The 15,561-nt window shown below is 47.6% G+C and overlaps 1 protein-coding gene across 3 annotated transcripts in view; it reads right to left on the reverse strand.

Moving 5' to 3' along the window:
- Positions 1–1,312: 1,312 nt before the first annotated feature.
- Positions 1,313–15,561, reverse strand: part of SORBS3 (sorbin and SH3 domain containing 3) — a 96,219-nt gene continuing 81,970 nt past the window's right edge. For 2 of the 3 annotated variants that reach the window (XM_084804020.1, XM_084804018.1), the window contains exons 16-21: positions 15,207–15,321; positions 12,646–12,771; positions 9,569–10,081; positions 6,167–6,261; positions 4,567–4,673; positions 1,313–3,874 (exon numbers count right to left, since the gene is read on the reverse strand). In XM_084804020.1, the coding sequence (XP_084660146.1) occupies positions 3,813–3,874; positions 4,567–4,673; positions 6,167–6,261; positions 9,569–10,081; positions 12,646–12,771; positions 15,207–15,321 (1,018 nt within the window). In that variant the 3' untranslated portion in view covers positions 1,313–3,812. The remainder of the gene's footprint in view (positions 3,875–4,566; positions 4,674–6,166; positions 6,262–9,568; positions 10,082–12,645; positions 12,772–15,206; positions 15,322–15,561) is intronic. The other variant, XM_084804021.1, reaches the window with a different exon arrangement.

Genomic DNA, 15,561 nt, shown 5'->3' on the forward strand with positions numbered 1-15,561 from the left:
GTTTTGAGCCCCTCGGAGGCCAGGGTTGCCAACTTCAGTTTTGCCAGCCCTGTTCCTGTGTCCTTAACAGCAGTCTGGTATGTAGCATGTTAACCTTTTTCCTACGAGAGAGATAAAATGAGGAGGAATGCTTCAGCTAAATAAATACTTAGCTGCTACATCTCAAAGAGACAGGGAAAGAACCAATAAAAAAGTTGGCAATTGCAGCTGAGATTAGAAAAGACCTAGATGGGGATTCTTCCCTCCCTGACAAGTCCTTGCTCTTTTTGCTAGTTTTACTACTTCCAATGCTCCATCCACTCCTTTCACAACTTGTTTTTTTGTGCGTGTTCCGCACACACACATTTTAAAAATATGAAAACCCCCAATAAATATGCCGATCTAATCTTCAATTCTAACCTTATTATATCTCATGGTACAGTTGGGGAGTGCTTTTCTACACTCCTTATTTAACAGCCCTTCAGACCATGCAAAAGAGCACATGGGCTGGTGACCCTGGGAGATAAGAGCAGCAGTTTGATCTCAGCAGCTTGAGGCAGCCTTTCCCAAGGTGCTCGTAACTTTCAAAGTTCAAGGGCAGAGACTGGGTGTTGTCCCTGCCGTCAGGGCTGCCGCCAACATCCTTGTGGGCATCTCTACACCTGCCTAAGATCCTGCAATTAAAACGGGGCTTCCTACTTCTGTTTTAAATGCAGGATCACAACTCCCTTTTTCACCCGCTTCCTTTCCCCTCTCCTTCTCCCCGTATCTGAGTCTTCCATATCTTTCACTGATCTCACTCCTCTTCTTGCCACTTTTACTCTTTTCACAGAGGAAACTGAAGCTGAACACAACGGGGCAATTTCATAACTCATTATCTGCAATCTATTTAAAAATGGAACAAAGGGCATTTAGTGCAGGAGACGCCTCATGTAAAGAGCCCGCAAACTTCCATGAAGAAGCAATCTCAATGGCAGGATAAAAGCTCAGTGTGCAGGAGCCCTCTATCTCCCTGTTCCTCCAGTAGTGGTACATTAAGAGACATCTTCAGGCTGGTTCCTGAGCCAGGAAATCCAAATGATTCTCCACCATGAATGAACCCAAGGCACAATTCTCTTTGATATGCTCTAGCGCTACGTTGCACTGAACCAGAGCTGTACAATGGCAGTGGAGAATTTCCCAGGGTGCTTGGGCATTGTAGAATAGGTGCATCTGCCTCCCACGCTTAAATGTCTTCCTAATCAGCCACTTCTTTGCATCATGGCAGGGTCTCATGTGCCTTTGTAGTCTCTTCAGTCTGCATGGTCAGAGGGAGAAAGCTGAGCACCACACTGTGGATTGCAGCTTTAATTCAGTGAGATTTTATTGGCAGAGCAAGGTGTACAGAGGCAATAACATAAACAGCCCTCTTTTCCAGAGCTAACAAACCAAACTCCCTCCTTGCACAAGTTGCCTGATCTGAAGGGTGCTGCACAGCTCGGCATAATCTGCCTGACTTTCTCCAATGGGCTAGATCAGTAGTTTTCAAACTTGGAGGAAGGCTGGGGTTCCTCACAAGCTTTATGAGATCAGTAATGGCAAACCAACTTTCCAAAAGGAAACTGGGTAAAATCCAACGTAAGTGCTGCTTAGAGTAGGCCCATTGAAATGAATGGAACTTCAGTTAAGCATAACTTGTTGTTGTTGTTCAGTCGCTAAGTCGTGCCCGACTCTTCGTAACCCCATGGACCATACCACGCCAGGCCTTCCTATCCTCCGCTCTCTCCCGGAGTGTGCTCAAGTTCATAAACATAACTTAAGTCCCATTTTTTTCAATGGGTCTACTCCAAGTAGGACTTACATTGGATTCTACCCAGTGTCTGCCCCTACCCATCTCACCCTGCAAATGTGTAGAGACTCATGGGAAGCATTGGGTGTGTCCAGGATTCACTCTCCATTTGTGCAGGGAGCTTGAGTAAGCCCGGCTGGTGCTCTGTGTGAACTGGGAGAGTCCTTTGCCATGCGCTGGGTTCTGTGGCAGATGCATGGGGGTGTGACAACAGGAAAGGGTTCCCTGAAGGTAGAAAGTTTGAAAACCACTGAGGCAGGGTGCCGAGTCTGAACCTGCAAAAGGCTGCTGTGCTGTATCTTAAAAAAACAAAGGGCAGCTACTGTTGTTTACACAGGGGAGAGGATCGGCTCTGACAGGGCTGGTCTCAACCTGCACAATTCCTCTCCCGTAGCTGGGACTGTGTCAAGACACAGCTGTCTAACTGCAGTATGGAGGACAGCGCTGCTAGGACAATGTGAGAGGCTGCAGAAGGCATAGATGTCTCAGTGTTCCTGGACCAGGACAGGCTCCCACTCTCTTCCTTCCTTTGTGCCCCCACCTCGCTGGCTGCAAACCCCCAGCAGTTTGAGAACAACTCTAGCTGTGGCTGGTGGACAGTTTTATCTCTAAGAGGTCTCCCTTCGGTCTTGACCCTTGACTCTGGAGGTGAAAGGAGACTGCAGGAATGGAAAGATCAAGGCGATGAAGGGCTGTACAGAGGCGGCAGACAGACAGGCCAGGATTTCCTACAACAGGATGGAAGTCCTTCAGAGGGGAGCTGTGGACAATGACCTTATGCAAAAACAGCCACAGGGAACCTCCAGCACTTTTCACGTGGGCCCCTTAGCATAGAAGTAAGTACCCATAAGGGGAATGACCTCCCTCTTTACTTACTTCCTACCACCCCAATGATCGGGAACGTTTTAAATCCTTTGTAGCCGTTGCTCAACATTGGACTAGACAGCAGGGAGCTCCTCAAGTAGGTACAGACCCTTTGGGGCAGGGATGTAGGACCTCAGGTCCAGGGGCCAAATCCAGCCCTCCAGAGCTCCCCCCATGCCCCTCCGCCAGTGCCTGGTCTGAAAGAGGTTCTGCACCCCTGCTTTGGGGGAAGGAATGCCCACACTGTGCCTCAGCAGCAAAGTAGCCCTAAGTATGCAACTGATCACAGCTTGCTTGTATTACACACGCACACACGTAGTGCATCCACCTGCAGGGTCCAATATGAAAGGGGAATGACTGCAAGTTATTTAGATCCAAGTTCTAAATGAGCTGTGGAGGGGCTATTTAGATCCAAGTTCAGCCTCCAAGAGAGGTTAGGCAAGGCACTAAAATGTGCATACTAGAGTCCACTGCATACAGTTAATGACACAGCCTCCTATTAGCAGGGTCCAGCAATTCCCACGGAACCCAGATAGGGGTACATGTCCTCAGGTGGCCTGGCCAGCTCATCCACTGTGCTGGGATGTTGGTTGCACACCGAGTCTCCAGCCTTCGATGCAGGGCTTGGTACATTCAAGGAAGCTGGAACTTTCTGGAGGGGAGGTTTGATGCAGGACAGTCATCGGGTTGCAGGTCCACCTCCACCTTCTGTTGCTGCTCTGAGAGCTGGCAAAAGGGAGAAACTCCAGATTTGTTCATGAAGCAGAAACTGAGTTGGGGCAGCAGGCAAGGGCCCAGGAGATATCTGCATTGCTCTCAGATATCAGGCCAAGCCTTTTACTTGTTATGGGAAAGCCTGAAAAGAGTGATATTTCATAAATACTGGAAAAAAGGAATAAGGCTGCAACCATCCCAATGCAAGGAAGCTGAGACACAAAACCAGAAGATAGTGGCCAAGGAACAGAGGACTCCGGGAGACAAACGGCAAGACCTTGCTGAACACAGCCCGGTCTCACGCCACCTCCTCTTTCTACTCCTTCTCTACAGACTGGGGGGGCATCTCTCCAAGGAAGCCGGATACAAGAGGAGCAGATTCTGACTCAGTTTACACTTGGCACACAAGGGGTTGGCTGAGGGGCAATCACACAGGGGCAACGTAATTCCCTGGGAAAGTGCCAAATTTTTGTGTTCTTCTGGAGACACCTAGAGCAGAAACAAAAGCACAAAAGAGATGCCTGATGAGGGAGGGGCCCAAGGTTGCTCATTGAGCAGCAGAAACCTTTTCCTGGAGGCTCCTGAGTAAACCTCTTGAAACAAAAAGTGGGCTCCGAGGAAGCCAATAATTCCCCCTACAAACATAATTCCTCCTACGAACTCACTTCTATCTCTTAAGCACCAGCCGCAAGATTTGGAGGACTCTCCAGAACGTCTTGCCATATTGCAGCTACTCAAAGGAGGATCCGGAGGGCAGGAACTCTTTCCCAGCCAAACCATATTCAGCATGGGAGCAAAGAGGGAAACTCAGGGACCCTCAGTTCAATATAATTTGATTGCAATTTATGGGTTCCAGTTGAACACGGGCATTTGCGTGGTGACTAAGGCCAGGCAAATAGAGCTTGCACTAAGAAATGCAGGTATAGAGCAGCTCCCCTGACCTGTATCACATTCCTGCAACCCAACCAGCTTCTTTCAATTTGGTACCTGAAGTCCAGGCATGCCCGATACCCTGTAACATAGTAGGGTTTTCCCTTAATTCTAGGGGGAAGCCCCAGGAAGTAGTGCACACATCTACTCCACTTTCTGGTCCTAGGATTGCACTCCTTCCCATCCACAGTAATATCACATTGACTCCCAGTAGTCCCAGCTCCCTCTGCTCTCCACAAACACAGACATACCCACAAACCAGCCATCATCACATTGCTGCATCACATCCACTCGGTCCCCTTCATGAAGCTCCAGTTCATCCTCATTCTGGGGTCTGTACTGATAAAGAGCCTGGTACCTGCAGCACACAAGCCATCGGTAAACGCATTTCCACCTTCAGAACATAGGTAGCTGCCTTATAACGAGCCAGACTCTTGGTGCATCTAGCCCAGTATTGTCGACACGGATCAGCAGCGGCTCTCCAGGGTTTCAGGCAAGGTTCTTTCCTAGCCCTTCCTGGAAACACCGGGGATCGAACCTGGCACCTTCCGCATGCAACGCTGGTGCTCTACTGTTGAGCTGTGGCCCCTTCCCTTGCTTATTTAATTGCAAGGTTTATTCATTTTTAAAGTATAATGTATTACAAATCATAAAGCTGTAATATATTTAATTCCTAAAAGTCTTCACAGTATGAAAAAAATCACGACTCCCAACTAAGAGAAAAGAAAACTAGATTAGCATTCCTGAAAGTTATTACAATATACTACAAACAGAATCCATGTTCTCATAAATCCCTCAGTATAACTTCTCCTTTGTTTTCTCAAATAGAAAGTAATCTTAAGACATGACTGCAATATGCCATATCTTTAAATACCATTCTGAAACAGAAGGAGCATTACCTTCTCCCCCAGTTACTGGCTATACGTATCTTAGCTGTTGTCAATAAATTAATTACTATCTCCAAGACAGATTCTAGTTCTAGTCCTAGTTCTAGATTTTTTATGGCTGTTTTATCTGTTCCTATGCTGTTGGTTGTTTTGTTCTGTACAGCGTTCTTCTAAATATTGGTATAGTATTTTATATTTTTAACTGTTGGATCTTTTAATCTGTTAGTTATTCGACCAGAGAATGTTGGTTATTGGGCAGATATCATTATTAATTATTATTATGGCACTATATTCTTCAAACAATATAGCATAACCACTTTAGGATCTCCTGGGAAAAAGTGGCTTGCAATCTCTTGCAATTATTTAACTGCAAAATTTATAAACCAGGTTTCCATTGCTAAAAAATGTGTCCCAAATAGCAAACACTGCCCCTCAAAAGCAAATCAAAGAATTAAGAAAAGAAGAAAAAAAAAGAAGCGCAAACATTTGTTCCATGCTTCCATTTTGCAAGCTGTGCAGATGAGAGGGATTGAGCTGTGCTTTGCACATGGAAAAGGAATGTGCAGAGGCACATGCTCTCCTCCCCCATCTCATCCTCCCCCCTTCCCCAACATCTTAGGGGTGGAGTGGGGAGGACAGCACTTCAGCTTGGAAATGCTGGATTGTCTCTGCCTTTCAAATAGGAGTTTGCAACGCCTGGCAAAGGCCAGTCGAGGCCCAGGTACAGCAGCCAGCAGCATCCGCTTCCTTCGACGCTGTGTGGGCCCCGCTCAAAAAGGCCCTTGTTCCAAGCAACAATGCAGACACTGTCCCAGTCTGGCACACCGGGGGGCTGTCTGCAGCCAACCCTCCCCCATGGGTCAACTTCATAGGGACGGATGGCCTGGCCAGCTGCCAACCAGGGCAAAGCTTTCCCTTTTGTGCTTCTGTGCTTCCCCACCACGGCCAATTCAGCCTCACTTACGGGGTCCACTGGATGCCGGGCGGGGGTGCTTCGGAGGTGTGCCCGGTGCCGCGCACTTGGGAAGCTCGAGGAGCAGCTGTCTCAAGGGCTGAGCTCTGTGGGCAAAGGAGAGGGAAGGGAAAAGCCACGGTGAGATCGCAGGGCACCACTTGAGCCAGGAAGTCAGACAGAGATGCAGGAAACGAAGATGTTTCGAAACTCAGGGGAGCTGGCAGGAGCAGACACAGAGCCCAACAAGGAAACCCTGAGCGACGGTGCGGTGCCATATCCTGAGCACTTAGAACAGGGTGTGCTATTAATTTAAATAAAATATGGGCATATGAGGGGAGGATGGAATCTGGAAATCTCCTTGCTAATCCCATGATCCCAAGAAATGCAAATCCTGTTCCTCTTGAATAAACAAGCTAAGAACCATCATGTATCATCTTGTCCACTACAAAGCGCTGCAGAAGTTATACTAATAATAATATGAACAAACAACATAAACACGGTAGCTCTGCATATATTTAATCTTTGTTATCATGAATTACAACTAACCCTGCGTCTCTTATGGTGCGCCGTCTATTTGCCTGGCACCGGTCACCGCCACCCAAGTGCATATAGAATTCCAAAATGTTGCTGGGTGGAGTCAAGGCTGGGGCTACACAGAACTTCGGAGGACAAATGTTACAGGGGCAGGGAAATGGGAGGGCCACAGAAAAGGTCAAGGCAGACGCTCTTGGAGCAGACATGCCCCACGCCCTCTGGAGGCCCACCCAGATTCACAATGGTACCTGAGGCTGAAACTTGGTCAGACTGTACAGACCCCAGTTCTCGTCTCCCAGACTGATCTTTAACACTGAAGGCCGAACCTGGTGTGATGGGGGAAGACTCATTTGCTCAAACCCAGCCTGCAAAGCAGGGCCGGAAGGTGGCACTCTAGTGAGGGGAGCTGATCCCACGCCGGCATTTGTCGCTTAACTCCCCATAGCTTCTTTCCCCAAACACTTTCCTCCCAGCCAAGCTCACTTCCAATATTGGAGCTCAGCTGGGAAGAAAAATACCTGAAGGGCTTGCAGAGGACAGTTGTGCTGGACTCAAAACCAGCCAGAAGGCCCCAAAACAGTTTAGGATGCTTCTCGAGCGAAACACACACACACCGCAGAACTGTATATATATTTACAAAAGAATCTTGGCAACAGTAGAGAGGTCAAAAATACACACTGCATTGCTAGCCAGGGAGCACCTGCTTGCCACTGGTTTCTCCCGCATCCTGTTTGACTCCCTCCTTCTACAGGACTAAATACTCCTAGGCTCCTTGCCTCCCCAGCTGCTGCTTCCAGGGAGAAGATGGGGCACAACGATTGCTTAAATTATATACAACTGCAATTCAAACAGCCAGTTCCTTAACAACTTCTTCCCCCCCGATGAAGTAACAAGGAATGACTCTGCTACGCCACAGGGACAGAATGCAGGCAGGTACATATGCCGCACGCGAGGAAAGGGTTTAGTCAGCAGAACCCTCTCCCCTGCCCGCCTGCCTCTTTCGCTCTTAAAAATAGCTCCCCAACCGTTTATATGTGATTGAGGCAGACCAGAGTTTAAGCGAATTCATTTCATTTCCCGGGGCGTAGCCTGAAGGCACATGAGGCAGCCACCTTGCTGAAGCTAAGCAGGTCTGGGTCGGGTCAGTGCTTGGAGGGGAGACTACCTGGGAACCACATGTAGCCACCTTGAGTTCCATGATGGAAGAAAAGTGGGATGTAAATGTAATAAAATAAATAAATAAGTAAATACATACATTTCATCACACGCCAGTGCACTCAGTTTGCGTTCATTCTGTTGCACTCTGATGGGTCTCTTATTGTCCTTGTGAAAACTTTGGAGCTCTGTGCTCCACCGTCATCCTCGACCCCAGACGCATGTTTCTATTAGGCAGGTCTTCTCTCAGCCCCTACTGGTTTTGTTTGCTTCAAAAAGACCTTGATATCCCTTCCCCTGTTATCCGAGTTCCAAGCGCAGAGCTCCAAAGTTTCCAGAAGGAAGATAAGAGACCCGCTGGAGTACAAGGGAATTAATGCAGACTGAGTGCATCGATATATCCCCCTCTAAGAGCAAGCGCAGCACAGCGGAAGGGCTGGGTTCCAGTCTTCCCTCTGCCTTGACTGGGAGGTGTTCGACAAGCCATTATTTTGCAGGCGGAAACTAGATGTGACAGTGGCCAGCTCGTCACTCGAAACACAGGTCCGCTCCAATCACGTCTGAAGCAGGGGGTAGGCCCCTATTTTAAGAGGCACACAGGTGGGGGTGCTAAACCCTCCCTCTGCCTGAGGCTTACCTCCCCACAGCCTCTTCTCATGCAAAGCTGTCAAACCACCGGTCCATCCAGCCCAGCCTTGTCAACACTGACTAGCTGTAGCTCTCTGGGGTTTCAGGCAGGATTCTTTCCTGGCCCTACCTGGAGATGCCGAGATTGAACCTGCATGCAAAGCAGGTGCTCTGCCACTGAGCTGCAGCCCCTCACTGTTTTTCCAGCTGGGTTCCAGTAAAGGAAGTGAACCCATATGGGGAAAAAGCATCTGAGGGACACGCTATGGAGAGGCAAGCAGCCAGCAAGCAGAGGGTTCCCTCCTATTTCCTCTAAAAATCAGATCCCGACCCCACCCCAATTTATACATGTTTGGAGCAGACCAAGGTTTAAACCAGGGGTGGGCAGCCTGTGACCCTCCAGATGTTGTTGGGACTCCAGTTCCCATCATCCCTGACCACTGAAACACTGGCTTGGTCTGACAACACCTGCAGGTTGCTGACCCCGGTTTAAACAAACGTACCCGGTGCTGCTGTCGTGTCTCTTTTGAGCCTTGGCCTCTGTCCCCCATCTCTAATATGGGGATAATACTTAACCAACTTTGCATGGCTATTGTAAGGATTACAAAGATAATGTACATGACGCATTCTGAACCCTCACAGCGTGCTATACAGGTGAAGTATTTCTCTCTCTCTAGTTTGCATCATTCATTTAAATACAGAACTGGAATCTTTGCCTTTCAAGTTCTACTAGGTTTTCTAGGGCAGATGTTTACTCCGATGTCCACTGAAAGGGATGCAAACTTGCCCTTTCTGCCAAGTCACTTTTGAGATCTTCACAGCGCCCTGGCAGAACACATCGGCGCAAATGCCCGTCCCGGGTTCCCAACTGCAGGGTCCCATTTTAATTTCCCACAATGCCTAGAGTGATGCTACACTGATGCAAATGGGGGGGATAACAATGGCTCCCAGCCACTGCCAGAGTAAGGTAAGCCTACCAGGGAGCCATGGGTCTCCAAGTTCCCTGGATAGCTAGGATGTGGTACGTCCCCAGTGCTGTAAATGGGAAACAGGGGAAAGACAAGCTTGAACAGAAAAGAGCCAACAGCAGCTCACCTGCAGTGGGACGACAGCTCGTGGTTGTGAAGCCAAGGCAGGGGCAGCAGGCCGTGGAAGCTCCTGCACCTGGAAGGAGGAGGCAGGCTGGAGGCTGCCGCTGGCTGTTTTGACTGGGCTCTGATTCTGAGGACTGAACGAGCCAGTTCTCGGCGTACTCTGGGGTCTGCGGGGTGCAGCCTCGGCATGTTCTAACTTTGGGGACACCGGGAAAGTGAATCCAGAGTGGCTCGAGGAGGATGAGAGCACGTCTGCAGTCAGGGAGCTTTGCAGGCTCGAAGGTGAGGTCTCAGACTGCCACCTGCTGCCCAGGCTGGGCGAATGTGGCTGGGATGGTGAGCTGGAACGGGCTCGGAGGCCTGGAGAGGTAGGAAACTCCTCCGAGTTCTTCACTCTCGGCTCCTTCACCACCTGCACATAGTTGGCTGGGAAAATGCCCTGGCGGTTGGTGCCGGAGATGCGACCTTCGTACCAATTTCCATCCACTCTGCGGACCAGGCAAATGCGTTCGCCCTAGCGAGAAGGGGAGACGGGAAAGTTAGCACATCCCAGGAGCAGAGGAGCCCCTGAGACTGAAATGCAGGCCTAGCAAGAGACTTCCTGCCCTTGGGGAACAGATTAGTGTAAAGTTGGAGCCCGCCCCCAGCCCCAGCCCCAGCGATCCATCCTGATACACCTGCAAACAGTTTCAGCCCGGCCACCTGTCGTCCTGCTGTACTCGTCTGTCTGGTTCAGTCTCCTGCCAAGTTTAGCAACAGTGCCCCCAGCTAGTCCTTCCTATGACCGCCAAACAAAAGAGCTCAAGGCACCACGCATGGTTCCACTCACCCTATTTTATCCACACAACAAGCCTGTGAGGAAGTTAGGCAGACTATCCCAAGGTCATCTTGGGATGCCGAAGAAATCAGCCATGGAATCAAATAAGTTTGGATCTGTATGAATCCGACACGCAGATTCCATAACAGACTGGTTTTTCCCGAGTCACAGATTCTGCGGACATGGGGAGTTTTATTTGTTACTTTCCAGAATTTTACGCAAACGTAGTCATAGAAAAATATGTAAAATAAAAAAAAACGCTGGCTGAAAATGCACATTTCCCCCGCAGGCTAAAGCATGAAAATGCACATTTTGGTGGGATTTGCACATTTTTTGTGAGATTTGCACATTTTCGCAAGTACGAATTGGCACAAATGCAAATTTGTGTAAATTCAGAAATGGGGAAAAAATCTGATTCCGCCAATGAGTGGACAAAGGAATGAAAGGCACCTGACAATCTGAGAAATGCAGATGGAACAGACTTTACAAAATCTGTACATCCCTATGGTCACTCAGTGAGCTTCAGGCCTTTGAATCCTGGTCTCCTCCATGCCACTTCAATGCTCTAACCATTACACCATACTGGCTCTTAAACCCAAGATACACCTCTTATCCCCAGGATGCTTTCTGCAAGAGAAGTTGTTGCTGGGAGAAAAAACACTTTCGACAGGCAACAAGAACAGCAAAAAGTTTAGAGAAACCCACGTAGATTATTATGAATACACAGACAGCCACACACCCATGTGTGTATTTTGCTGTGCACATTTGCTGGAACGCCACAATTGCCTGTGGCTTCCAAGAAAGCATACACTGCATGTATATGCAATAAATAAACAAAACTCACATGGGCTTTCACACTTTACAATCCACACCTAGGTGACATATAGGATTTCTACTATGTCAGAAGCACCTTCCACATAGGAAACTTGTTCAGTGTGAAACAGCTCAGATTTGACTCATATAATTCCAACGCCTTAGGGCTCCTACCTTTGCCTAGAAAATAAAACTACTTGTGACTGTGTTGGGGATGTGCTGTGTTAAAAGAATGCTGAGATAGCATTGCTTTGAGGTTGCGAAGTCCAAATGGGACAGTGCTGATAATCTGCCAGGAGGCAGGACAGAACATCTAGACTGAGTACTGAATTTTCTCCACCACCAGCCTAACAGATCAAAGCTGCTGCTGTCACAGTTCTGCTCAGTTAGGTCAAGGTTCATGGCCTCAGTTCTGGTTCTCCACCAACTTAACCCAACTAAAAAAAACACCACCACCTCTGGCTTTATCATTACCTGAACCAGCAACCAACTCAGAAAATAAAAAATTAGGCATATCAGGAAAAAACACACAAAGCAAAACAAATCCCAGACTATTTAGAAGACAATATTTCACAAAGGAGTCTCAATATTTGTGAGATTCCCATTACCAACCAATTCATACATTGTCTTCTCCTATGTAAAACCGGTATCCGACCTTGTCTTCAATTTTCTTTTTCTTTTGTAGAAATAACAAATTTCTAGTACCTATTGATCGTGAGACATTTAAAAATGTTCAGGCAGTCTCTGCAAAATGATTCCATATCTAGGGGCAGAATTTCTTGATTCTGCGCAACTTACCTGTCCCTCCCTCCCTCCCATTTCTAGTCACAAATTTTCTTCCATAAACCAATATAAATACACACACACCACTTACCTGTACCTCTTCTCCTGCCATTTCTATATTTCTCATTATAAAATACTATCAAATTAAGCAGCAATTCCTATGTAAAGCTTATGCACAGGGAAGCAAAACTGAAAAAAATGTTATTTGTCGAATTTATCTTTAGTACAGAACTTTGAGTGTAATTGGTGTGGTATTTTCCAGGGAAGGCAGCGACAGCAGGGTGGAGGGTGACCAGCCAAGTCAAGGCTGGCTCTGCCATTAGGCAAGTATGAGGCAGCCTGCCTCAGGCAGCAAATTTGGGGTTTCCATTAAAAGGGGCAGTAAATCATTTGGTTTATTAAAAAAAATTTATCACCACAGCAGATGCCGTTTGGATCTTCTGCCCAAGGCATTAAAATGTCATTGGATGTCTTGGAGCTCAGTTTATGAGAAGCAGAGACAGACAACGAAACATCTGTTGGAGAAGAATGAGCTGGCTGGGAGCCCATGAGGCAGTGGGGGCAGACTTTGAAGTGCTTTGTCACTGGCCCCATTCTGAGCTGGAATTCATTTTTTTGCCAATTTTTTGGTCAGTCAAGTTCATTGTTTTATTTTGCTTTGGTACCTTTCGAAATGACAGCTCCACTGGCAGATCCCCTTTGAAGTTGTACTGAGCCACGGCCTCTCCGTACTCCAGGACTTGGATGGTGGGGGATTTGATGGGCTTGGGGATTTCTGTCGGAGGCAGGACCTATTTTGGAAAAGCAGCAGCAGCAGTTATGGCCTTAGCCTGGGGCACAGGACTCTTAGGCTCCACTTGGGGGAACCGATTCAGTGGCTGTGTTCAGACATACAATAAACCATAATTTATCACAGGGCTTGGGAACGTGTGGCCCTCTAGATGTTGTTGGATTGCAACTCCCATCATCTCTCATCTCTGGCGATGCTGGCTAGGGCTGATGGAAGTTGCAGTCCAACAATATCTGGAGGGCCACACATTCCCCACCCATGCTTTATCGGGGTAGAGAAGAGCCTAACTGCTCCCTCTGCTTCCCTCACCCCTCCTCCCTCTATGTGGCCATAAGGATGAGTTTGGAAATTTTCGCTTGTGCTTTTGATTAACTGCAGCTTGTTGTGTCATCCAAGCCCAGCAAAATGTTGTTAACCTTGAACTATGCTTTTTTTCTCCAAAACAAGCCAACTTCAAACTGTGGTTTATGTAGCTGGCTTGTTTCAACAAGCCGTTGTTAAGATTAACCACAGTTTACAGTTCGGACGTAACACTAAACTGTGGTTAATTGAAATCAGAAGTCAAAACTTTGAATCTCTTCTTCATGGCCGTGTCAGAGGAGGAGAGGAAGGAGAGAAGCACCTGAGGCTGGGCTCATTCCCATCACTATAATTTATTGTGATATCTGAATGCAGTCTGTGCCTTGCAGTGTTTTGGTGACCATTGACCCTTTCTCTGGAACTCAGAGAATCACTATCATGTACAGTACCAGTTCTTCCTTCTTCACTACTGCTACCAGACCCTTTTAACTGGGATTGTCTGCATGGAAAGCATATCCTCTTCCACTAAGTATGGGCCCTCCAATGTCATAGATATAAAAAAGCCCGTTCTGAGTCTTCCATCACTGAATCACATCACAGCACGGAATAGATTCCAGGGCAGGCAGTGCAGATAAAGCAATGCTGAACTTGGATACAGTTGTGGCAGAAATAAGATCTTTCCCCGCCCCAACACTGCCTGTGGTTCAGCCGTCACTGAGTCACACATCACTGGCGAGAGGGCAGGGTGAGGGAATCTGTTCTGTGCCACACTCTAGTTCTCCATGTGAGATTCAGGCCTCCTCCCCTCCCCTCCCTGAATGTCATAATGACAATTGTTTTGCCAGCTGTATGGCTGTGAGAGCTGGACTATAAGGAAGGCTGAGCGCCGAAGAATTGATGCTTTCGAACTGTGGTGCTGGAGAAGACTCTTACGAGTCCCCTGGACTGCAAGGAGGTCAAATCAGTCAATCCTCAAGGAAATCAACCCTGACTGCTCATTGGAAGGACAGATACTGAAGCTGAAGCTCAAATATTTTGGCCACCTAATGCGAAGAGAAAACTCTCTGGAAAAGACCCTGATGCTGGGAAAGACTGAAGGCAAAAGGAGAAGGGGACGGCAGAGGATGAGATGGCTAGATAGCATCACCGATGCAATGAATATGGACTTGAGCACGCTCCGGGAGAGAGCACAGGACAGGAAGGCCTGGCGTGCTATGGTCCATGGGGTCACGAAGAGTCGGACACGACTGAACAACAACAACAACTAACAGCAACCTTCAAAGGTTCACATGACAGTTAAATCCCACCGATTTTCTGTGTCCCATATGAAAAAGTTGTTTTGAAATGTGCTGCCTGTTGCTTTTCTTTTTTGCATCTCCACAGAACGTGTACATGGTGCCACTTCTCTCTCTTCCTTCAAACTTCAGCTCAGAACCCTCCTCTTCGGTCGGCTTAACCTCTTCGTCCTCATCCCCAGCTAAAACAGTGCCTACTCATTGACAGCGTGCTTGCTTCGCATGCAGAAAGTCCCCGGTTCAATCCCCTGCATCTCCAGGAAGGGCTAGGAAAGAATAGGGCCTGAAACCCTGCAGAGCTGCTGCCAGTCAGTGTCAGCAATATTGGGCTAGATGGACCAAGGGTCTGACGCAGTATAAGGCAGCTTCCTATGTTCCTAAGTGCATGACAGCATTTACTTCCAATCACTCCCTTGTTAACCTTGTCTTCTTCCCCCTGCTCCTACTGTGTAATTTTTTTCTGGGAGCTCCTTGGGGCAGCAATCTCTCAGTTGCTTACGTCTCTAAACCACCATATACACTGGCAGTGATAAACCCCTGCAATAATGTAGCTCATGTTAGCAGCTCTAGCAACCTTTCTGCTCAGAAATAACTACAAAACTCGTTGCTACCTCCAAAGCCTACAAGAAACAGAAATATTAAAACAGATCACATATCTACAATCCAAACACCGTATCTGCTGAAGAAGCTGAGGTCCTTGCTACTAATCCTGCTCTTAGCTATAAGCAGGTGGAAGTCTCATGTTCTTAAACCTTGATCCAAAAATTTCTGCTACCTCCTCACAAACGGAATGAAAGCATATACAATTTTGCAGTGTAGCAGAAGAGCAAGGCATGCTTACCTCTACATAGTTGGCAGGGAAAATGCCCACCCTGCCATGGTGTTCTCCTTCCAGCCAGTTTCTGTCCACTTCCTTGTGGATGTAGACGATATCACCCTTCTGCAAGGTCAGTTCCCTGAAAGGTCAAATGGCAGCATAATGATGCATCATCAAAGACCATTAGGAAACGCGGTAATGCATTTTGTCTCTTAAAGTTGTTCATTCCATTTGAACAAATGGCCTCTTGTTCAGTTTGCTGGCTAAGGCCAAGGTTGCACAAAAAAAAAAAAAAACCACACAGAGCATTTATCATGGTTACTTCTTCTTTCTTCTTCTTTTCTTTTCTTTTTCTAATATAACTGTGGTTTCCAAACTG

Source organism: Heloderma suspectum, chromosome 6 (genome assembly GCF_057233095.1).
Source record: "Heloderma suspectum isolate Gila_16-S chromosome 6, 16-S_ref, whole genome shotgun sequence".
Classification (NCBI taxonomy): Eukaryota; Metazoa; Chordata; class Lepidosauria; order Squamata; family Helodermatidae; genus Heloderma; species Heloderma suspectum.